This window comes from Genypterus blacodes, unplaced genomic scaffold, assembly GCF_046128005.1.
Source record: "Genypterus blacodes isolate CSIRO-AG114 ecotype Tasmania unplaced genomic scaffold, CSIRO-AGI_Gbla_v1 ptg000045l_1, whole genome shotgun sequence".
NCBI classification, from domain to species: Eukaryota; Metazoa; Chordata; class Actinopteri; order Ophidiiformes; family Ophidiidae; genus Genypterus; species Genypterus blacodes.
In genome coordinates, this window is record NW_027466858.1 from 1,879,381 (window position 1) to 1,905,000 (window position 25,620).

Sequence of the window (25,620 nt, forward strand, 5' to 3'; positions counted from 1 at the left end):
TAATTTTCATTTTCCAAACAGTTTGTGCGTATAAATATTCATGAACCACCTTGAAAAGCGATGGCTGACTTTATAAGGCGGTCAGCGCAGAAAAGCAACAAGCGCCCCCCTCCCCAAAAAAAACCTCCTCTCTACAGCTGTGCTAGCTGGGGGGGAGGCGGGAGGGGGCGGGAGGGGGAGGGGCTTTAGTTCATGATGAAAGACTCTCACTATCCACGACCTTTCCAGTCTAAAACAAAGATTTGCACAATTAACTACTTTTAAATGTCATCCAACTGTCAAATCTGCATATCAACGCCAGGCCTTGCATATCAATGAGGATGTTTGGCGAGGACGACTTCCTCTCGCCTGCCCCCATCCCGGCGCCACCGACGCCTCCCGCTTTTTTTTTTCTTCCCGCTTTAGCCAAGGAGGGAATGTAAATGTCAACATATCTTGCGCGGAGATCCTTCTGTTGCTAATTAACCTTTGGCGTTCAGAAGCTAGACTGAGCTCTGCCTAAACATCGCAATTAACTCCAGCTTGAGAGACGGTGAGACAACATCTACACGAAGCACTGCAACAGGGGAGCGGAGCGACGGTGGCGGCGGCGTCTTCATTACGCCGGCCCGCACACCTCCCCGTCATTAGACGTTCTCATTGGCTGGTTGATTCCCCGGGCGATGGGAATGAGCCAATTGGGGGGACGTGTGTCAAAATTGTGTGGATTAACAAATCTCTTTTCGTTTTATCTTCAAGACATTGGACGGGAGAAGCTGGTTTGGTCGTAGCCCCTGGTGAGGGGAGAAGCATTATAGTGGAATTCACACTCATAAATCTTCATACATCAAGCTGAGAGCTGCCGGAGTCGATCATGTTCAAGTTCAATTTCCAGACGCACCGACTGGGAGGAGAACCGGCCTCCCTGCGGTAAACGACTGCAACCGTCCAAAACAAGTAAACCAGCCGGTGGGATTCATACATTCTCCTCTGGCGTTCTCAGCAGGGTCCCCTAAAGTCCTGGACTGCACGGACCTCTGCGGAGTCACGCATACCAACGCACAGCTCCCTCCCGCTGCCCAAAGGCCGTGTCAGTTACAAAGTCAACCCATTAACATCTTCTCTGCTCAAAGCTGCGTTCTCTCTCTCCTCGCTCCAGAGCCGGCACGAGTCAACAGGCACAGGTAGCCCGGGTAAGCAAAAACCCCCCCGACCCCCCCAAACCCCTGGGAGACGGGCGAGAACCGAGCACGATGATGGACAGGAAATATGTTTCTTTTATAGGCTGATAAATATTGAAGCTCTTTGAGGACTCGGGCCAGATGTAGACAAATGACTGACATAATTTCCCAGAGAAAGGAAGAGAGGTGAAGCAGAGGGAACGCCGGGAGGTGCCAGAGTAAAGTTGATTTAGTGTAGGATGAACAGGGGGAGGTGGGGGCTTCACCACTATAGACCCCCGTGCAGTCAATGAGACAGTGAGAAAGACAGAGTGAGAGACATTGAAGCACAAGGCGCCTTCACCGCAACGCGCCCGGAAAAATGCTGAACAGGAGTTTAGCCCATATGTAGGAATGATGCAGGAACGCCGGCTTCCTGGGTGGCAAACATCCAGCGCAGACACCAAGACATCTAATAGAATCCATGTCAGGATGAAGTTAGAAGGTTCAAACAGCCTGTGAGTAGGTTAAACTTCAGACGTGAGTAAAGAGTAAAGTCTCCTATTAAACTTGAATAATGCCATAGAATTCTCGCTGCAGCTCAGAAATAAAATATAAGATGAGTAATGAAAACAAAAATGTGCAGTTGCTCACTTTTATTCTGTGTTCATTACGACTGAGCCGGACTGAAACTTGAGCTTCTCAGAGTTTATGATCTCAAAAATAAGTACACATTTATCTACATGACAGAGTTCAGCATGTTTGTCTTATTTTACAGCTTATTCTTAATCTTATCTTATATCGACTACACCAGTTTACATGTTTACAGTATATAGAGGATAATTCTCGTTCTTATTTGGTTAATATTACTTCTTATTTGTCTTAAAGAATGACATTTTTATTAAATTTGACAGACAGCAAAGGACTTGACTGTCGTTGGATAACATTGACATTTTACAGACTCGGTCAACTTAACAGGAGCGTGACTTCAGTGTGGCTTTTGCCATAGCAACTGTAAACAAATCTTAATTCCCTCAAATGATTATGTACGAAGCTTTACACAATTTAATTATCACTTAATTTGTAGGTATAGAACGAGTAAACACAAGCCTCATTCAGTTAGACACCATGTCAACTAGCTATTGGACACGCAGGCAGAGAGCTAGCTAGCATACTAGCAAGTTGTTAGCTAGCTGGTTAGCTGCATCACGAGGATCATTTTGTCTAACACGCTGTCGGTCTGAGCTGCATTTCCCTGGGTGACATACGACTAAACGTGAGCGTAGTGATACTCTTCTTTGTCACTGTCAGTAAGCTAGCTGGTGTGTTCCCTGTGTTCTCAGCCATATTAGCAGAACATCATACATGTGCGTGTGGACGCTTCAGTTTTCCTTAAACATGCTGCTTTCATCCTGACAGGACGCGGTGCCAAATGCATTCTGCTGAGGAAGTTCAAAGGAGCTGCTTCCTTTTTAGTGGAGGACATCCGTCAATGTCAACTATGATTAGGTCTTGAAAAATTCTAATTTCTCGGGGAGACTAGACTAACGTCCTTGCAGGTCCGACATGACAAATGTCCTGTATGGTCAGCGTCAGTTCTTATCAGCACCTCATTAAAAATGTAATGACCGCATGAATATTTACCAAGATTAATTACGGCTCTGTATTGCTTTTCTGCTGCGGCGTGCACACTCTCCCCTCTCCCCGTGGGCAAGTCTGCGGTGCCAGCGCCAGCCCCACGTCGTCCTCCACCTTGATGAATATTGCAGAAGTCCGAGGAGTGCGAGCAATCGAAGGAATCCACCTCAATCACCAGGAGAATCGATGGCATACACTCACATTTGCAAAGGCGCTAATTGGTGGCAGTAAAATCTAGCAAGCTGCATAATTTACCCAAGAGGAGGAAGCGTCGCTGAGGGAGATGAGCTCATTTGTAGCAGAACTATATCAAAGACAAACCTGTCATGCTAAAATAAGAAGACCTTCAACCCACGCAGAGACCGAGCCAAAGGCCACGTCGCTAATATCTCTGCCTGCCAAGCAAATGGACAAGAATCCTGGTGTTAAAGAGGAGTTTCTTACAGAACGTTGAAAAGCTCCTTCAGTAAAGAGAGAGAAGTGATCTGAATGGGAACACCTGACCTTCTACGCCAGCACAACATTCAAATACAGGAACAATTCTACAGTCACACAGTACGCAGACAGTGACAGGGAGCATGAACATGAAGGCCTCCACACTGGAAGTAACTGATAAGCACGAGTGAAACCGAGTCAGAGGGGCCCAACAACCTGTGAGGTCTCTGAGAAACCGACCCTCTGACTCCCTCCCTAACCCTAACCCTAATTTATCATTTACAGGAAAGAAATCTGTTCTTAACACATTTTCACTTAGTTCCTTGTTTCATCTCCAGCTCTTTTCACACCCACTTTACTAAAACTACAGGTAGCTCTTTAGTTACACTCTATCTTTAAAAACATTTGGTTTGGTTTGTTTCACGCCGCGCTAGAAAGAAAGCACATCAAACTACATTAATCAGCAGATGATGAAGCAGCGACTCGATTATCACCGTCCGGCCCGCGGTGAGAGCCTGTTATCATCTGCAGATAACCAAACTGTGCTCCACTCAGGCGCAGACGGGGGCCCACGGTGTTCGGCGGCGCATGTTCCTTGCCTGATGCCCACCTGAGGGCGAGCGGAGTGTGTTCCTACCTGGTGAAAGGAAGTGAAAGTTGAGTTGCTGCGTAGGAAGGCGTGAAAGAGCCCTCAGAGAAAGTACAGCGGCTGATGTGACTGAATATTTTCACTGGGGTTACTTTGAATTTGCAATCTGCTCCGTTTCGAGATGATGTAATGTTTTGTGGGGGAGTTGTTACATTTACACCGGGTGGAAACATATAATGAACACCTCCTCAGCGCAATCTGATACAGCAGCTTTCCAGCAATCTTATGAAACGGCAAATGTTTCATTTTGGTAATCAGGATGAATATCAGAGCGGAATTGGGACAAAACACAACTGACAGTATAATGTAATCTGGTCCAACGCGACAAATTATACCCCCGGAAATTAGTCTCAACTAACATTTAACACTCTAAACTTCACCGGGGAAACATTCATTTCAGAGTTTGTGATATTGTGACTACTTATGCAAACAAATTAGACGTGCTGAAAGTAACAAAATGCAAGTTGACAAATAAGGAACTTGTCCTCATGCCTGATCTACGTGCATGTGTGTGAGTGTGTATATGAATATTTATACCAAAACACAGATAGTTCCACTTATGACAGCCTTCCACATAAATAGCGATGACAGGAACGGAAAGCCTTAACAGACTTCCTTCCCCTCCGGTGTGATCCCATTTTCTGTTTGATCATTAGACCTGCAACAACAACAACCACCACCATAATAAAGGCACAACACTGTGTAAGTCTGGGGACATATTGATTGACAGCTTGTTAGCTCTTTGAGGCCTCGGCAGTCATGCTGGGCAGCCGACTGATGGCGACTGGCTTCATCTCAGACACGCAGCGGCTCCTGTGATGGAGACAGAAGTGTTGACCTTGAATATCAGAAGTTTACTTTAATAGAACGCAGGTTGATTATTGTGTCACGGAGAGAACAGACAGTATCAAAGTGTTCGCCAGCTTGAGTTCCAACAGTACAGAGGCGTCGGTGCTGCGTTCTGCCAGGTTCAAAGGCTTTCTGGACCGGATGGGAAACATGGGGGAGACCTTTTTTGCATTTCAAGTGTCTGGAATCATCTGAGAACATTGATGCATCTCGACTTAGATGAGATCATGTCTACTGTATTTGATGTGGAGATATAATTGGTGCAGCGGAATTGTTTGAGCAATTCCCATGCAACAAAAATAATGTTTATGCATTCCGCAGACAAACATTGTTAATATTCTTCTGCTGCTGCAAACACAAACACACACACACACACACACACACACACACACACACACACACACAAAAGAAATTGAGAAAATAAACTTTCTGTAGTAGTGTTTTATTCATCTTTATGTAAATCCAGTCATTTACGGTTGCCTTAACAAATCAGGGATCAAGTGTGTCAACATCTAGCAGAGAAGAAAGTGCATGTGGGGATTACAAAAGAACAGAAACGGAAGGAAAACAGGCTGACGGGGTCGGGGAGCGTCCTGGAATCCTGACACGGGTAAAATGAACAGGACTTTAATTATCTGAAACCTCTGAATACTGTAGAAAGATTACAGCTCTACTCACAGCCGACGCTCCGTCAGCTGGGTTGGCGTCTGAGTGACAGTTTGTGTGTCGGCTGGTTCACACCATAGAAAAATACCCTGGTTATCTGCATAATGTAACTGTACACTACTCTATAGAATCAATGAAACATGATGTATGTACTCTCACCTAAACACCACTTACTTCCTCCAGCCGCTCCTTTACATCCTACTGCTAAGAAACATAAAACCCTCATTGCACTGCTACATAACTAACATTACAAATATATTCTCAAAACCATTATTATGCTAATTAAACCCACATATTACTTAATATATGTATATTGGATGAAAGAAAGGGAGTATAGTATCTGATAAACTTAGAACAGATAAACATTTATTTTTCGTAAGTTTCTGAGTCGCGTGTTGGAGATTGGATGGCGTTTACCCACAAACCACTTAAGGCAGCGTTTCCTCTCACATGTCATCCAGGTGGTTTGTGGTTAGAGATTCATGATAATACGACTCCGTCTTTTCCAACGTAAAAGGCAACTTCTCACTGGAGCGCTGTTCCTGTTTGACCTGTCAAAGAGTCAAAACGACGCTCGCTCAAATCCTGAATCTGCACCGCAAGAGGGAGAGCAGCAGTTTGAGCCACACAGATGTCCCGTTCAGATCCTGCACAGACAGAAAGTGATGATCTCAACGTAAACATGCATCTTTTGGAGATGGAATCAGTGCGATTTTTCCGTCCGCGCACGTTCCCGGTCGTTCACCCGCTCGTGGCCTGAGCTGCTCCGCACCGTGAGTCAGAGCTCCGTCCTTCAAATGGAGCCTCGGTAACAATCTCAACACGTATGAGTCTACAAATGCCTTTAATACTGTATTGAACATTGCAGGAGAGGAAGCATAATGCAATCCATACAAACTAAATGTCATCGATTTCTCAAAATGTCTGCCGCGAGCTCTGAAGCCCGGGAGGATCCACGTGCTGACGCCCGGAACTCCAGCCGTCCTCAGCCGACCGGGCGTGGCCCAGTCTCAGGGCCTTCGCCTAGTCCTGTGCGGTCTGGGCTGAAGCGGCTGACTTCAGGTGGGAGGAGGTAAACACCTGGGTGGGCTGAGGTGGGCGTGGCCCTCTGGTGGTCTGGGCCGTCTTTTAATCTGTTCTGTATTTTGGTCCATTACTCAATGTCTTTGATGCAATGCCTCCCTTGTTTGGATCGTTTTCCAGCTCAGACTGCCGCTGGCGCCGCCTCCTCCTCCTCCGAGCACCTCGATCCCCTCCACACACACACACACACACTAACACACACCTCCGCTGCATCCAAGATTAGGTGGAGGGCTTTAAAGTCTGAGGCTCACACTGGGACTGAAGCTGAGCAGCTCTCTCTCACTCATGTGGACATCCAGTAACTACTTTGCACCAAAACAAAACATCTACTCTCACAATGTTCTCACCACAGTCATGACAGCATGTTGGCAGATCTAATCTGACTTACAGCCCCTCAGGTTGTTATCTGGATGCTCTCACTGCTGCTGGATAAATTCTTAACTAGAAAATAACAGAAGGCCCACATTTTACCTAAATTAGTGAAATGAAAACGAAAAAAAACCACCAACTGGAAAAATCATATCAGATTTTCTTTAAATGCTTAATGAGAAGCAAACAGGACTGAGGGGCAAACATGTTGTGTGTGTGTGTGTCTGTACACAAAAGGGCCTCTTGTGAGTGTGAGTCCTTATGGGTGTTTTAAAAAATGTTTCTATGTGTGTGTGTGTGTGCCTGTCTGTGTGCCTGTGTGTGTGTGTGCCTGTGTGTGTGCCTGTGTGTGTTTGACCGGCAGCAGCTACGACGTGTTGGACGTGTTGGGGCTCCAGCCCATCTGATACGCTCTCTCCAGGGTCCTCTTGCAATCCTGCATCACTGTGCTGAAAACAATGTGTGGGTACTGCACCACCAGCCTCTCCACTGTCTCCTCGTTCACCTGAAAACACAGACACACACACAGAAATACAGTTAAATTAAATGAATGATGTTAGACAGACGTCCCTGCGTGTCGTCCTGCAACATAACACATGTTTCCGTCCACACAGCGTCAACAAAACCTGAGTATGATCAGCAACATGAGGAGAAGATTGAACGCACATCTGCTCTGCTGCGTTGCTGTAGATTAGAGTGGCATTTCCCTGGTCAGTGAGTGGGCAGTGTAAGCACACACTCTCACACACACACACCCATAAGTGTACTGTGGCAGTGGGTTTAGCACCAGAGGACAGCTGAGCAGACCGGGCTAATGAGGCCTTCATGTTCTCACTGGAAGGGAAAGACAAGCGGCTAACAGCCACTCGGGCGCTCTCACACACACGCTAATACAATGTCAGACCATCAGAGAGCCAAGAGTGAGAAAACCAGAGGATCTGACAAAGAGCAGACTCACACTCACCCAGGAGACCTCGAGGGGTGAACCGCAACCCACCCAGAACCTACCGCCTCCTCCCCCTCCCCCCGCCCGTCGCTGTGACACTTTCCAGAGGAAATGATGTATAAACAGTCACACACATGTTGAGCACACACTCATCGGTCGTTGCCAAAGCAGTGACCGAGTGTTTCACAGTCCGGGGGCCAGTTCGCTGCCCGTCAGCTCTTGGCTTTTGTGTTTTCTGGAAGGAAAGTGGAGCTTGGTAAGAGTTCCCTGGCGTTGGCTCAGATTATGATCTGTGCAGCTTGTTTGTCATAATTCTGTCTAATTCCTTCCGTCCCTGCGATGAGTATCAGCGAGTCAGCAAATGGAAAACAGAGAGAGAGAGAGAGAGGGGCAGATAATCAAGGTAATCAATGCATTGGATCCTCTCAGGTCACAGAGGAAGAAGGAACAGTTGAAGCCAATAAGACAAAGAGGCAACAACGGGCTGTTAGCGTTCACTTTAATGGCCGAGGAGAGAATAGTGAGCTGGAGTTTGGAGTACTCCCACACACACACACACACACACACACACACACACACACACACACACACACACACACACACACACACACAGTCTCTTCACAGACTCTATTAGGATTCAGTCAATACAGGAAAACCAAACAAGAGCAGGCCGTCAGAAGGTTTCCATGGTTTCACATCTTTAGTTTCTCAGATCAGAAGATTTCTTCATCAAACTGATCCCTTAAAACAAGCCGCTATAACAGAACACACACTATTATTAGACCAGTGTGTGTGTGTGTGTGTGTGTGTGTGTGTACTCTATAAATGAAAGCAATAATGTTGTAGTAATTTTCTTTTATGAATATAATTTCATATCATTATTATTTTATTGCCGCACTCTTTCCAGCCTTTGGGTGCATTTTCATTCATGTTTTTATGGATTCCATCCCATTTTATTAAGTCTCACTTCTTTTGCCTTCTAAGTTATTTATTTTCGTCATCTGTTCCATAAGTTGGGCGACTTTTTAATGCATTTATCTGATTAAATGTATTTTTACCCCGGCCTGTTATTTTATTATTTTATCTATCGTTTATTTCACAGAACTTTGAGTTGAATTTCATGGTGGAGGAATGAACTACAAATCAAACCTGACGTTTTTGGTTTATCCATGCAGATGTTTATCCAGTGAGGACATGAGGGGCGGAGCCTGGTGACACTGTGGTGACCCAGTCAGTACCCTGGACCCAGAGTCTGAGATGTTTGGGGCCATTTCTCACATCTGGTTTTACTACAAACACGCCTAGACGTCGGCTCCTTGAGGAGGGAGGACCAGAGGAGGACCAGAGGAGGACCAGCGGAGGATCAGAGGAGGACCAGAGGAGGTTTAGAAAAGGACCAGAGGAGGATCAGCAAAGGACCAGAGGAGGATCAGAGGAGGTTTAGAAAAGGACCAGAGGAGGATCAGCAAAGGACCAGAGGAGGATCAGAGGAGGTTTAGAAAAGGACCAGAGGAGGATCAGAGGAGGTTTAGAAAAGGACCAGAAAAGGACCAGAGAAGGACCAGCAAAGGACCAGAAAAGGACCAGAAGAGGATTAGAGGAGGAACAAAGGAGGAAGAGAGGAGGACCAGATGAGGACCTGAAAAGGACCAGCAAAGGACCAGAGGAGGACCAGAGAAGGACCAGCAAAGGACAAGAGGAGAAGCAGAGGAGCAGCAGAACTAAAGCAACCAAACCTCTGATGTCAACACGAGTGGTGTGAAGTGACGTGATGTTTGTTTTGACACATGGATGAGCCTCATTAGCAGATACAAAGACAAAGCCCTGATTGCCTTCATAACATATTACACTATATTCTTGAAAAGAGAACAAAACATCCCCTTGCTTGTTAATCAGGGCTTAATTACAATTAAAACAAATCTAAATAAAATAGAGCTGTCAGACTGACGCCAGGCCATTACATTCATTAATGCTCATTTAGTGCAGCAGCTCCACTCGCTGAGCAAACACGGCAGACACAAAATGGCTCCCAATCAAAACCCTGAATCATTTAATTGCCGGTTGAGGCAACACGAAATGTTTGAAGAGTTTGTGTTTGTATGCTGACCTGCTGCTCCGCCGGTTGATCATAAAGTTTGCATTGTTTGTGAGGTTCTTTTGCCAGTTTTGAAATTAAATTAGTGTCACAGGCGGAAACAATGACTGGAGTTTGGATCTCTTATTACGGCCGGAAGCTTCAGCCAATCATGACTGAAGGACAAATTGATTTTAGCATCAATCAAAGAAATCCGAGCCGGTAATAAATCTGAGGTGTTTGTCAGAGAGCTCCAAACTCCCACCTCCTGTTTAAAATGGAGCCGGATTAATTGGCATATTGGAATGAGATATCGCTCACGCCGCTTTTTAAAACAGCTCATTGCAGAAAAGTGCGATGACAGAAAATCACTTGACAGAGGCGTTTATTCATCGCAGCGTCTATTAAATCTCCGAGCTGACAGGCGGCGTTAAGGCTCCTCAGGCCTTACAGTGAACAGCCGCCAGGAAAGGAACGCACCCCCTCCGCCCGCCCCCCGCCTTCCCCCCGGGCGACCCTTGGCGCGCCCCTTCGGTATGTTGAACGGGACGCGATGACATCACCACACCTGCTTGGTATTTAGAGGCGAGCGCCGTGTTACACGGGGAAGGTCGGAACGCCGCGGCGGCCGTCCCACCGCAACAGTTGCTCCGCTAAGCGTTTGAACCGGTGATTCAGCACATTCTTCACCGGGCAAATTTTTTGTTACCGGGCAAAAAATTTTGGGCTTAACGGCTGCTGCAATGGTATTTTGTTGCTAGGTAACATGGGCTTATTGAAAACGCTGTCGGAAGAAATATCAGTTCCTGTGGTGATTGGACGTACGGCTCTGGCTTTTCCTTTCTCCTTCCACCCTGCACACTCTACCCCCCTCCTCTTCCTCCTCCTCCTCCCCCTCCCCCCATCTGTAGGAAAGCCATATGACAGAGCGGATCGCTACTCGCTGACGATTCTAATCTTCGAGAAGCATCTGGAAGCGCGGCCGCAGCTATCTGGAGCGAGGCCTATACTTATGATATTTTCCCCCATTTTAACTTCAAAGATGCGGCGCTGTAGATCTGAGCGCTGCGTAATGCGCGCTGACGGGTAATGTGCCGCTGTCAGACAGAGAGAGAGGGAGAGAGAGAGAGAGAGAGGGAGAGAGAGAGGGGAAACAAAAAGATGTATGTTTGATACGCTGCTCGACAGAAAGCCTCTTTATCTGAACATGCGTTTGTGCGTTTTCTCCCTTTGGTGTGTGACAGTGATCCGTGTATCCGTGTGACCTCAGCCGGACGCTTCTTTTTGAAGAGCAGCCCCCCCACCGATGCAAATGCACTCTATCAGCGTGTAAAAATGTGCATTTACGGCGAGACGCTGGGCCTTCCCGGAGCAAAGCGCGGCACTAAAACACGTCGTAAAAAGATGACAAACGCAGCCGCAGACGCTCACGTCCTCAGCGGGGATAAAGGAGAACAGGGTCGTAAATCCATAATCAGATACGCAAACACCAACACGCATATGATGTGGGGAGCGGCGTGGCGCAGTGGGGACGCCTTCCTGCGCCGCGGCTGGGAACCCGGGGAGGAGAGAGATACAATAAAGAGTGTGGAGGAAATAAAGTGATAAAAGGATAAAATATGACCTCTGCTTGGCAATATGGGAAACCTACAGAGAAGCGTGTTGTGTGCAGCGTTAATGACCCTGATAGAAACACTGCAACACTGACTGACTGCTGATATCGAACCGCCTCAGCCGTGAATTTCAATGAACGAAGTATCGCAGAGCAAAGACCGGGCTAGCCGTTTAAATGATGAATATTTCAAATGACACCAACCCGATCCCGCTTCTCTCGGTTTCACCGGGGTTCTGGTTCCGCGTCTCTGTTTACCCCCCCACCCAGGTCCCTCCTCTGTGAGTCACAGGGCCATAAAGAGAGACAAATCCCCCCCACCCCCCCCCCCCCGCCCGGGTCGCTGGGCTCCCTGTCTGCTCTCATGTACAGAGTGCATCAGTCAGCCAGTAAATACATTTGGGGGTAAATGTTTATAAAGGCTGTTTAGGCAGCGGAAGAATGCGGCGCATCAGGTCTGAGTATAAAGCGGCTTAAACAGGCCTGGAGTCAAACAGGCCCGATTTATGAGCCCCTGTAAACCACCCGGAGGAAAAGCCCCTGTTGTAAAGTTTCGAAATGGATGAATGGACAACTGAGAGATACTTTTCTGTCTCTGACTCTGATAAGATGGAGAACAAGAGGAGAGGGAGGGAGGGAGGGAGGGAGGGTGGGAGGGAGGAAAGAGAAGAAAATGACAAAGCAGAGGGTTTTGCGAGGTTGTAAAGAGGTCATGAGAAACATATTGTGAGTGATTGGATGTATGTGAAGGAGCCGTCGACGCTCCGGCCCGGAGGCTTAAGGAAGACGCTGGTGTTTAAGCGAGGAAAAGCTCAAGAGTCCAAACATTTAGATTTGTCTCAGATCGCCACACGAATCTGAACATCGCTGCTCAGAATCTGTGAGAAAGCAGCAGGTCAGGTACGGAGAGCAAACCGCCCCGAGTCTGGTCCTGGCAACCGCCCTGAGTCTGGTCCTGCTCACGAACTCGCATCCCTGCACAGCATCAGACCGCCGCAACCAGCGAGGAGCAGGGTGTCACTGCGCTCGCAGACACACAGACACACACACAGACACACACGGAGGAATGTGGCTCAACTGAACAGGGTCAGAGAGAGAGATTCTGGAGTTCAGGTCTGTAAACCCGGCACTCCATCACATGTGACAAAGGTAACTACAGGAATGTGTCGAGACCCAGACCTTCGCTTCTGAACCGCTGGAGGAAAACACACACATGTCAGCACACTTTCTGCTTTATTGTTCGACTAAGAATAGAAAACTCCCATTTCAAATAGGGGCTGGAGTGTAGGAATGATATGGGATGTTTTGGGTGCACACACACTCATACACACACACACACACACACACACAAAGGGTAAGAGCACAATAGGACCACAGCATCTGCACGATTCTACCTGACAACCTTGTGTGCGAGAGAGAGAGAGAGAGAGAGAGAGAGAGAGAGAGAGAGAGAGAGAGAGAGAGAGAGAGAGAGAGACACAGGTACCAATAGGGTCGGACATTGTGGATACCGGGAGAACATCTAGTTATGTTTACCTGTCCAGCTACTTTCCAGGTCTGACAAGCTACTATTGTGACAATCCTAACACACACACACACACTCACACACACACCCACACACCCGCACACTTCCAAAAACTAGTAGTACAAATTCTACAGCAGCTTAGTGGGTCAAACTCGCAACAGCTCTATTGTAGCTATTGTACGTCCCGTCTGCCTCACATGACACTCCTCTTCTTCTTCTTCCTCTTCTTCAGGGGACATAAATAGGGACAGTTTGACCCTCACCTCCATGAACACCATGAAGCCAAAATTCACTGCGGCTCCTCATGGGACAGACGGACCAATGAGACAGACAGGAAGCTGCTCTCTGTGATGTCCTGAGGCTTTGACAGGCCCAACATGCTGACGTCACCTCATGTGATTTGGTCCCGATCACGGGTTTGTGTTCCCGTGTGAGTGACGACCGACAGCAGCTGCAATTACTGAACATCAAGGGTTGTCTGTTCAAACAAACACGGTGTCCAGAGATTCAACACGACCTGCTTAAGTGCAGTCAGCAAGCAGAAGCACAAATCCACAACATCTTCATCTTCTGCCGACGTCCCCTCCAAAAAGTTCGAACCCTTCCTTAAGACCCCTGCACTACATAGTCATTCACATTAAAACGGAGAATTCATCAACCACACGGTCGCAGGGCGAGGCTTCAGGCTGGGACAACCTGCTGCGTCTCTGTCAACACCGCCCAGAGGGACAGACGTACGGAGACAAACAGGAGTTATTGACCAAAACATCTCAGGATTGGCACACGTGAGTATCGGCGCCACACTGAGTCTTGTCTACTGTCTGCCCATGACTCCATGAGATTATGTTGACCTGCCATGTGATGAGTAAATACTGCTGGATGAGAGAGAGGAGGAGGAGGAGGAGGAGGAGGAAGAGGAGGGGAGAGAATAGAGAATGCTGAAAGAGAAAGCAGGCGGGGGGGAGGAGGAGGAGGGTTAAAATTAATTGAACAGATGATCTGAGCGGAATCAGAAATTTGAACAACCTTGGTCGCCCTTTGCTTGATAGAGAGAGAGAGAGAGAGAGAGACAGAGGGGGGGAGAGAGATAAAGAGAGACAAAATGAGAGCGAGTGAGAGAGAGAGAGAGAGAGAGAGAGAGAGAGAGAGAGAGACGGGAGGCAGCAAGTCTCACAGACAGACAGAGAGGGCAAAGTGGAGAAAAGAGGCCGACACGTGATTGTGGATCTGTGTGTGTGTCAGGTGAGGTCAGTTTTGAAAGTGTGTGTGTGTGTGTGTGTGTGTGTGTGTGTGTGTGTGTGTGTGTGTGTGTGTGTGTGTGTGTGTGTGTGTGTGCGTGCGTGCGTGCGTGGGTGTGTCTTCGGTAAGATTTTTTATTTTTTTCGTTGAAGGGCAATTCTGAGATTCCCTTCAGATACTCAGTGAACTCTGGCGGTCTCTCACTTGATTCACCCCCCTCCCCTCTCTCCCCTCCCCTCCTCCCTCGCCCCCTTCACTGTCCCCTGCTCCTGCCCTTTAGAAACAAGATGAAGGGATGATGGGGAGGCGGCTCCAGTTAAGACCACCAATCAATACGGCTCTCCAGCGCGGGATGAGACTCCAGATTACACTGAAAAATCACAAAAAACGGCAAATGACTCTTTCTAACTACTTTGGCCACTTTGGCACATCCAAGTCCGACCAAAGCCTTGGGCCTCGCCCCCCCACCCGCGCACATTACTTTGCTCCTAATTCTCTCTCTCTCCCTCTTCCTCTCCCTCTCTCTCTCTCTCTCTCTGGCACGCTTCTGAAGCAGCACCGAGCCTGTTAAACCAGGGATCCCTGCCGTTCACGATAACAACACTCATCAAAGAAAGTTTTGCTCCACTCCCAAACTCTCATTTCCTAAACGAGAGTTAAAATGCCTCCTAACTCCCCACAATACTTCATCTTTGTTTTCCTCGCTCCAAACCTCCAGGCCCTTAACAATTAGGCCCCTTGTTTATGCCTGCAAATTGCTGTGCCGTGCCGATCTGCGTGTCGTCCCCGGCAGCTGGATGCACCATTGGAACGGCCGTATTGATTGGGATGTCTGTTCTTTTAACAAGGTCTGTCTGGTTGCTCCATCTGGGGGGTGGGGGGTGGGGGCTCCGCCGTGCTCATACCTGCTCCCCAAACGCCGCTCCACCTCCGCTCAGGTAATGGGGGCAGGCTTCAAAAACTGCTTACACTCCTACACAAACACTCGTTGGAGCCATTTGCAGAGGAAACAGGCGGCTCTCCTTGTTTGGTTTCATTTGATCTAATTTGAACTTTTATTCTTTCTTTGTTTCCGTCACTCTGCGAGCTGTTATTTCCCCCCAATTTTTTGCTCCAGGCCAGCCCTTACTTTACCTTCTATTCTGCTCCATTACTGCGATAACTCTTACTCTCTCCACCAGCTGTCCCTGAAGGAGCCGGTAGCAGTCAGTATCATTATTTTCTTAGTCCGGCTCGGTGCTGACTGTGTGAGTTTGCTTCCCTCTCTGTTTCACAACCTGGACTGGCAATTTGTTTTCACTCCTAATGAAGTAGTGGAAAAGGAGGGAAGAAGAAGAAGAAAGGAGCGGCGAGAGAGGAGATGTGAGCGGGAGTCGGGAGAGGAAGCGAGGAAGGACAGACAAAGGAGGAGAGAGAGGGGAGGGAAGGAGATGAGAGGGAAGGAGAGGAGCAGCGTGGTACATACAGGATGAGCAAGCTGTGAAAACCCTCTAATGAAAACATTCCACTGAGGAGAGTCTGGCTGAACCCGATCAAAATCCCCAAAGTGATAGATCAACGGCAAACAAAGGTTCTAAACGTTCACATTCCAGACAGAAGGGGCCATTAGAGAACACGGAGACTTAGCACCGCTGACAAATAAGAGACATGTGGAAACAGTGTGGGGATAAGCAGCGCTGTAAGTTCCACAGAGCGGCACAGGGCAGAACAGAGCGGCACAGGGCAGAATAGAGCGTCAGAGGGCGGCACAGAGCAGGACCGAGCCCCTCTATACCTCATGCTTCATCCTCAACTGTTCCAACTGCGTGGGCTCTGGCGTGAGCGTGAGCATTCATGCAGGACGGCGTGCAGCTGTGGTTTCGGCATGTCGGTATGTAGACGTTTCCAAAAGAACAAAATGCAGTCATTTTCCACTACATCACTACAATTTTGTCTGAAAATGACCTCTGACACCGGTGCAGTGAGTTATCCTGCTGCACGGCCCAAATTAATACATAGTGTAGTGTTCCTCTGTGTTTGTGAAAGTGTAGAGAAGAATTCCTCCCGCAGAGAGGAGCTAACATTTAACCAACGCTCTCGCCGGAGAGATCGGCTTCTCTGAGACGCGAGCGCCGACTTGAGCAGCGCCGCCGCCGCCGCCGAGCAAAGAGGGATCTGTTTTTCTGATGATTACGCCACTTTTTCCTTCTGCCTCTTTCAGCTGAAGACTTCAAAAGCCTGGCAAAGTGTCAGAGTGTCATAGCTGAAAAGGGACCAAATGAATTGATTTGATTATTTTCGGGTGAGTCTGGATCAATAGCATTCTTTCCCCTCATCAGAACAGCGACGCTCGGCCCTGAAGGCACGGGTGTAATCATTTGAGTCGGGGCGGAGCGCGCCATTTGCCCAAGCCTGGGGGGGGAGTTCTGATTTCAATGCTCCATTATGAGAGACGTTAAAAGCAAATAACACAGATTCCTCTCAGCGAACACACACTGCTCCACACAGACACAGCGGAGTTCAGCGTGTATATGAACTCACACAGAGACAAAGGACATCCTTCTCACACACACACACACACACAGACAGACAGACAGACAGACAGACAGACAGACAGACAGACAGACAGACAGACAGACAGACACACACACACACACACACACAGAAAACCTTACAAGGACGTGACAATGAGCTTCACAGACTTCACAAAAACTGCGTCTGTGTTTGTACTGAGTGAAAAAAAAACCAAATCTAAAATTCTTCATATCAGCGCAAATGGCAGTAGACACGCAATTTAGGGTCCCTGGCAGTAAAATGTATACAGTACGGAAGCGCGTTTGTATAAACTGTGACGGGGGAAATCGATCCTTCACACCGCTCCACATGAGGAGAACCAGCTGAATCCTGTTAACAGTTCTTAAATGAATTCTACACTCCCTAAGTCCTGTGACATTCGGGGGAAGCTGTAACATTAAAATTCCACGCGATTTGACAATTCCAAACAAATTTGCCGGGGCCGAAGCCGCGGCTGCCGCGGCGGAGAGCCCGAGCGGGGCTTGTCCGCACCATGTGTCAAGGTTATCACAAGAGCGTATTTGTCTAAGAATGACGGCACCGCGCGCCGAAACCCAACTCCACATCAGTTAGTTTGGGAGGAAGCTACGTGGGTGGAAAAGGGAAAAGCCAGGGGAGGGAGCGAGGGAAGCTGAAGACTGAAACCGTCAGGATTTATTTTCATTAGTTCAAGGGAAAGCTGCAAAAATTATCTGGACATTTCTAAGACAGGCGGGCTTAGCGGGGCTCAATGGTGGTTAGGCTGTGCATTCCTCCAGTGGACGCTGCTTTGCCATCTTCATTCTGTCATTTCTTACTGGCTAACTTGTGTTTGTCAGCAGGACCAAACAGTTACTGATGGACTTTCATGCTGGACAGGTTGCACAAACATATAAGATAAGATATAAGAACCACTTGTGGGTTTTGACCTCTAACTTTTGAATTGTAAATCAATCCATACAGGCCTTTTGCTGCAAAATAGATTTCCCGCCATTCTTTTCTAAGCTAGTTATTCCTCCCACAATTTTGGGTCAATTGTCCCAAATTTAGACCCAATCCGATCAAAGGTCCTAACTTTGTTTAGTGATCTTCTTCCTGTCTGCTGTAAACACACATGTGCAGCCTCTGCTTCAGCCAAAAACGAACCAGTTGACCTGACGGTGACACTGTAAGAGCAACAATTACATTTTGTCGTTAGCTTTGGTTTGTTGGTTGGCCATGGATCATTAAGTAACCCGGTCTTGGCAGAGGTACAAGCTCCCGAGTTGGACCTAATCTCATTCCACTTGTGGGACTCCCCTTATTTGTACTTTCAGAAATTCCTAGAATGTGCAGGTCTCAAAGCAGAACTAAGCAAAGTCCTTCTAAGGTGAACTGGAATACTTCATTTCAACATCAACACAGCTCAGGCCCAGCTCTCAACATCGCTCTGAGTAAAAAGAATAGCGCCGCAAAACTGTATCTATCTGAAGGTCATTTATTTTTATAACGCAAACATTCACCTTGGTACACAGAGCTAAATGTTCTCAGCTAGTGGCCACCGTCAATAATCCCCTGGTGCTCAGGCAGGAGGTAGCCGATGGGTAAATATTGAGATCTTCCTCAAGTGTGTGGATCCTGGTGCAGAACTAAACAAAGTGGAGATGTTGAAGGTCACATGGCTGCTGGACCAATCAAACTGAATCAGGCTGCGTGATACAGCTGCCCACAGATACAGGAAACACATTCTACAGTGAAGAGGCTGCCGCTCTTCCCAGGAATCTGTGTTTGCTTTCCGCTCCTCATGCAGCACGAAGGGTCCTTGAGTGACATAACAGATAAGAGAACTGGAAAAGGAATAGAAGGCTGCTGGTCAAAGAGACGAGGATATGTATGTATGTATGTGTGTGTGTGTGTGTGTGTGTGTGTGTGTGTGTGTGGGTGGGTGGGTGTGTGTGTGTGTGTGTGTGTGGGTGGGTGGGTGGTTGTGTGTGTGGGTGGGTGGGTGGGTGGGTGTGTGGGTGGGTGGGTGGGTGGGTGGGTGTGTATGTATGTTTGTATGTATGTATGTGTGTGTGTGTGTGTGTGTGTGTGTGTGTGTGTGTGTGTGTGTGTGTGTGTGGGTGGGTGGGTGGGTGGGTGGGTGTGTATGTATGTTTGTATGTATGTATGTATGTATGTATGTATGTATGTATGTATGTGTGTATGTGTGTGTGTATGTATGTGTGTATGTATGTGTGTACGTATGTGTGTACGTATGTGTGTACGTATGTGTGTGTGTGTGTGTGTGCGTGTGTGCTTGTGTATGTATGTATGTGTGTGTGTGTGTGTGTGTGTGTGTGTGTGCGTGTATGTGTGTATGTATGTATGTATGTATGTATGTATGTATGTATGTATGTATGTCTGTCTGTCTGTCTGTGTGTGTGCCTGTCTGTCTGTCTGTCTGTCTGTCTGTCTGTCTGTCTGTATGGCTGTGTGTATGTGTGTGATTGTGTGTGTGGGTGCATGGATAGAGCAGATCATCGCTATATGCTTAGAAATTGGGAATTAAAGGAAATAAATAATAAGAAAACAATAAAAGTGTCTTGGCAGAGTTCCATGACACTGGAACCCAAATGAAAACGTAAAGTGCAGAGACGAGATGATTAGTTTCCCCCCAGATTGAATTGGACTTGACTCCATATTTTACTGCGGTGACACACGAATAAAAGAGCGCTTGAGTCCGAGGCCGACATGTCAAATACAAATCAGAGCAAAATCACAACCGAATGAAATGCGAAGCCTCGGATTCATTTACGGCCAAATCAAGCAGACGCGGCGCAGGCGACGCGTTTGACAATTAGGTTGAGACTCGGAGCGCTTTTTACATCATGTAACTTCTTCCGGTCTGAAGGGTGATGTCACTGTCACTGTCCTTCTGAGGAGAAGCCAGAGGAACAGGATTCTATTTAAAGACAGCAAACACCCATAATACCGCCTTTCTCCAATGTCGGATTAAAGTCTAAATCTAAAATACAGCATAGAAATGTTCACTTCACAGCAGGGGGGGAGGAGGGGAGGGGACAGGTTCAGGGGAGGAGACAGATGAGAGCGAGGGGGTGAGGAGGAGGCAGAACATGATCACTGCTGCCTGGCCCCGGGCTGTCATGTCCATACGCACAATCCCCCTGGTTCTGCCTCTGCCTCTACATTTTTACCGCCAACTCGCTCCGCCGCTCATTTTCACTGTGACCTCTGTAATAACAACCTATTTCTGTTTATTTCCTTCCCTCAGCGTGAACTTTGCATCACCTCTCTCTCTCTCTCTCTCTCGCTCTCCCAACCTGACCACAACTACTGCAACTCCCTCTGTCCCCCAACATAATGAACAACAACAACATCAACAACAGACCGAGCGTGCTGCCGTGGGCTGGTTCGGTGTCCCACACAGGGCCTGACCAAACCTTCACCAGCCATGCCGGCGTTCATTTGCAATGCTAAAAAACTATCTAAGGGGCGTGAGGGAAAGAAGGCAGCTACACGGGTGACGGGGGCACGCAAGCGGCGAATTAATTCTGTGATTCCTCGCCGGTAATGTACCTGACCTTGGAAACTGTCAGACTCCTCTCCTCTCCGCTCCATTCACACTCCATTACAACTCTAATAGCACCAATTACTGCTTTATTTAGCGGTGTCATCCCCCAATTCTCCCTCCAGAGCCCAGGGAGGATAATTGTTTATCTTCTCATCCTGGTCTGCTACGACGTTACGTTTATGAAGGCCGCGCCGGACGAAAAGGGACGGAGAGATGAAGAGGAGCGGCAGTGCGGTGTTGATGCTGAGGCGAACGAGGCGATGAGAAATACGGCGATTTCAGCAAGGACGGGTCGCGGTGGCGGCGCAGGGTTTTATTAGCCCGGCTATAGATATCGATTGTTGGGGGTCAGCGAGTGTGAGGGGTGGGAGGGGGACTAAATGAAAATGGAATCAAAGTGATCACCTGCTATGTAATGCAGTTACTCTTTATTACTGCCAGATAAATATGATGGATCCGCATTCATGCCGGCTATAATCTGACCCCGGCGCTCCACTTCATCACTCCGGGTCAGCGTCCAAGCCCGCGCATGTTTTAACTTTATTACAGCATAAATAGATAAATACGAGGCTCCAATGTTCCTGTCACATTTAACAATCTCCACGCAGGCACTTTTTTTTCCCTTTTAATCACAGAAATCCATCGGGCGCAACCTTAAGGCTGAGACACACCTATTTTATAACGAAGGAATAAAAATAATGACTTCTTACCCCAGTGAAAGGCCTCGGCTATAAGTCAACTTTCCTCCTCCCTGCTTTCCTTCCCTGCCAATTTCATACTCGCCCTGCTTTACTGTACGAGTGGGACCTTTAAATTTGTTCTCGCATAAAAGCAAGCAAAGAATTTAGTGCCATCCTACAAAAAAAGAAAAAAGGAACACAGGCTCATTAAAGCATATTGTTGCACTTGCCATGAGGAGGGCGGCGGCGGCGGCAGGCGGGCGGCGGCCCAGTTGCTCGCCTCACCTTCCTCTCCTGCCCTCGGCCCACTCCAGTCGACAGAAAGCCCGAGCAGAGCACCACTCCAGATGAGTGATTGTTGGGTTAAGGAGGCACGTGAGAGTTTAACCACTTCAACGCGACTATTTAGTCTGACCTGGTCCACCTCAATCAGCATCGTCCACGCCGCCCTGTCCGCAGACGAGTCCCCGTCCGCTTACTAACCTTAGGCAGGGAGAGGCTGGAAGGAGACTGCACACACACTTATGGACGTTTGACTCGTTTGGCTGGACTCTCTCATGATTCTCTCCTCAATCCACCACCTCACACACTCTCACAATCTCAGCTTCACTTCATCTTTGCGGACTTAAAATCCTCCTCTTTGACGAGGCCTCAAACTGTATCCTTGCGTTTTCCTCCATTTTCACTCCCTTTGTATTTCGCCTGGTTCCCCACCTGCAGCTGAGCACTTGACTATTCCAGAGGAGGGTCTCTCCATCTCTCTCTCTCTCTCTCTCTCTCTCTCCTTGTCTCCCGAGAGCCTTCAACACACTTAAGTTTCACGCAAAGTACAAGCACCATTGTTCACATACTTGCTTGCGTACTTTTGTACCTGCAGGATTTAAAGGAGCATCCAGTGGAGGTCACATCAGAGAAGAGACATCCTGACTGATCTGCACCAGGAAACGCAGGAAGTGACACCGATGTTCAATGTGAGACGATACTGGCAAAGGCACCGACCATTAAAAATGCTCATAGGGTTCAGAACCGTACACCGATGCCTGCCTGCATCTTTTTGTTCCGCCCCCTACTGCCCCCGCAGGTCACGCAGGTACTGCACGTCGTAGGTGTCACACATTAATTTTGGAGGACACGCACAAATCAACACGAACATGCCGGCACACGAGGTCATAGCTTGACGTTTTCAAGGTGTGGCAAGGTGCGTGCGTCAAATATGTGAAGACGAATGGCGGCAGGTCAATCACGGCACACGGATGTAACACGCGTGTCCAAACGCAGTACATGTCGTGTGTGAAAGGTGTCCAACAGAAACCACCCGTGTATGAAAACAAGCGTGGAAGCGTCCTTTGAGGGAAAGGACAGTGTAGCGGCCTCTACATGCTGGACCTGGTTACCTTGTCACATCTCATGAGGCCCAGGTAGCGGAGGGACTTGCTGCTCTGGGCGATCTGTGTGGCTCCCTGGTCTGTGATGTCCTTGCACCAGCCGGCGTCCACCGTCTCTATGGTGCTACTGTACTGGCCGATGGCGATCAGAGCTGTGGAGAGAGACGGAGGGGGAGGAGGGGGGGAGGAGGGGAGGGAGGAAGAGAGAGGATGGAGACGAGGGAAAGGTGTTAGTCTGACAACCTTTCTCATGCAGATTTGGCAGCGTCGGCCCCCCACAGAGACGAGCAGGCATTCAAGATGAAACCGGGGGGGAAAGTCATCTGGCCAGCTGTGACAGACAATTTCAGTGTTTATACAACACCCTGACACAAGCATGTATACACCAGGTAACACGTTCAAGCGCACACCGGTACGCTTGTGTACACACGGATCACACACACACACACACACACACGTCGCCATGAGAGCAATGGCATGAGTCACAGCACTGAAATCTAAGGAACGCCTGCCAGGTTAAACTGTGATTCCATGCCAGAGTATGCATTAATTGTTTGTGTGTGCGTGTGTGCGTGTGTGCGTGTGTGTGTGTGCCTGTGTGTGTTTGCACTGCTGCCAGGGTAAAGACATGGTGCCAGGGTAAACACCATCCTCTGAAACAAATATCTGCCAATGTCTGGGGGCTTCGTTACTCCTTTGAGCATGTGCGACACACACACACACACACACACACACACACGCACACACACACATTTGTCTTGGGTAAGATTACTAATGAACATATTAAGATGAGACACAAAGGCGGATGAGATCTTCTGTAATCCACCTGCGATGAAGATAAACTGCATCGCTTTAACACACAAACACGTAAACGCAAACTACAATCTTCCTCATCAATCTTTGGCCCATCAGCTGTTCAGCGAAAAGGAGGAGACCTGCGCCCCGGCCGGTCGATTGATCGTGCCGCTCGGTGATCGATTGGCGCGGCCTGGGCTTTGTTCTCCGCTCTCTCACAGCCATCACTAATGAGAGTGGGAAGGGATGTGGCCAAGCGAGGGATGAGAGGAAGATGAAAGACGGAGGGTAAAGACAGAAGAAGCCTTTGACAACACCTTCACAAACTCTTTTAGCCCTGATGTTGTTTTCTCATTTGCAGAATCTATTCCACAAGAAACTTTTGGGCACAACAAGCTCGGGACTCAAACTTCTGCGTTTCAACCAGAAGTAAAAACTCTTCCTCACTAACTTGACTCCATGTTGACGTCTCTCCCTGTCACTCTCACTCTCATCGCAAAATCATTCAAATGTAGATTGATGGTGGTGCTGTATATAAGACTTGTTGTCCTGTGTGTGTGTGTGTGTGTGTGTGTGTGTGTGTGTGTGTGTGTGTGTGTGCAGTGGAAGCTTGTTCCCAGAGGAGAAAGGAAATGAATAATCTTATGCTTTTTACATCAACTACTTGCGTTTAACCCTCTTCCCTCCTCCTCAGCTGGGACCGCGTACTGCCGAGTGCGCACACACACACACACATACAGACACACACAGGCCTGATGATATGGACAGCATGTAACATATGTAATATATAGCTTTGGGCAGTCGGAGTGCTCCACATGTGGTTCCTCTTGTGCTCCGGTTTGCTCTTGATGCCACGTATAATGGCACATTATAGCTAAAGAGGCAGCCACGCAGCTTTGAAGCTTCAGTATGTTTCATATACAACGACACAGTGGGAGGAGCCTCAGCGGGGGCCAGATGGGCGAGGAGCACAAAGAGAAGAGAAAGCCGGAGAGAAGCTGCTCCTGACGAGTCCTGACCTGGCAGCTTATTTGGTTTGTTTGTGTGTAATATTCAATACGCTCCTCGCTGTGTCCCCGTCCCACACACACACACACAGAGACACACAAACCAATGTGATTACGCCTCATCTGACGGTAAGACACATAACGGGAGCTGAGGAGGAAAAAGGAGAGAGAGTTTCATAGCAACCAAAACAAAACATCAGCCCTCCTCCCAGATCTCCTTTTGCTACCTTTGTCCCCTTCAGCTTTACTCACCGCCGCCGCCTGACACACACGGGAGGATGGGAGCAGGCAGGTGCCTCCCTTGTTGAATGTGTAAGTGGTGCGAGTGAATAAATTGTCCCTGCATTTCTTGATTACTGTGCTACACTAAGCACACACACGCCGCCTGCCTCATCTGAATTACTGTAGACAGGCTCCAGACTTTATTAAGGCAGCCTGAGGGAGCGGAGGGGCAGCTGCTGCACGGAGAGGAGAAGGGAGGAAGGGGACAGAACACACTCAAGATCATTCTGTTAGCGGGGTACGTCGGTAAAACTGGAACGCCGGGCGACGCCTCTGTCAGATAGGATGTTTACATTACCAGCTATACTGCCATTTTTGTTGTCAGTAATAATGAAGGGAGGCAAACATTCAGAAGATTCTAGAAGGGTTCCATCGCTCACTGAATACACACACAACTGCCGGCTTAATCATCTTAAGAGGGGCGGCGCGTCACGTGAGCTAACGCATGCATAGAATGTTGATGATAATTGTACGGCGGTGGATCGTTTACATGCTCCGGCACAGCGGCTCGGTCTATTACTTGGAGTGCGCCCACGTCACGTCCATGACAGTTGATTGTGTTGTTTACATAACGTCTGAAAATAGCAGGTTATTGCCTTAATTTGTGTATAATCGCAGTTTCAACGTGTGTGTGCGTGTGTGTGTGTGTGTGTATTCAGACGCACACTAATATCCCTGTGTGTGCGCTCTCTCTCTCTCTCTGGGCGTTCTTCTGATCCTCTTGTCAGGGAGACGGTAAACTCCTGCTGCTCCCTGTTGCCATTGGAAATCATTGGCTGTTACTGCGATGGAGAAGAGGTTTCAGCTAAACCTTATTACTACAGGAAGAGCGCTTTGTTCGCCGTGTCAGAGATAGAGGGCTGCAATCGGAGCTCGGTGGACTCGCTTTGTCAGCACGCCGGAGCACACTTCACTCCACACACACACACACACACACACACACACACACAGGGAGAATGTATGTTAAATATATCCTCTGTTTAAAGTAACTCATAATTATAAGTGAATAACTTTTTTACGTTTGCTCAGAATTCCCCCAGATTGGATCGCTTTGGTCTCGGGCTTCAGCTCCGTAGAGCAGAAGAACATCCTGGCACGGCCTTTGCGTCTTTTCTAACACACACCAGGTCTACCAGACGTCTCACGATCGCTGTTCTTCTCA

The 25,620-nt window shown here is 48.2% G+C and overlaps 1 protein-coding gene across 1 annotated transcript in view; it reads right to left on the bottom strand.

Moving 5' to 3' along the window:
* Positions 1-5,889: 5,889 nt before the first annotated feature.
* Positions 5,890-25,620, bottom strand: part of fbxl17 (F-box and leucine-rich repeat protein 17) — a 188,815-nt gene continuing 169,084 nt past the window's right edge. Inside the window, exons 10-11 of the mRNA XM_076149513.1 lie at positions 22,384-22,526; positions 5,890-7,333 (exon numbers count right to left, since the gene is read on the bottom strand). Of these exons, the coding sequence (XP_076005628.1) occupies positions 7,196-7,333; positions 22,384-22,526 (281 nt within the window). The 3' untranslated portion in view covers positions 5,890-7,195. The remainder of the gene's footprint in view (positions 7,334-22,383; positions 22,527-25,620) is intronic.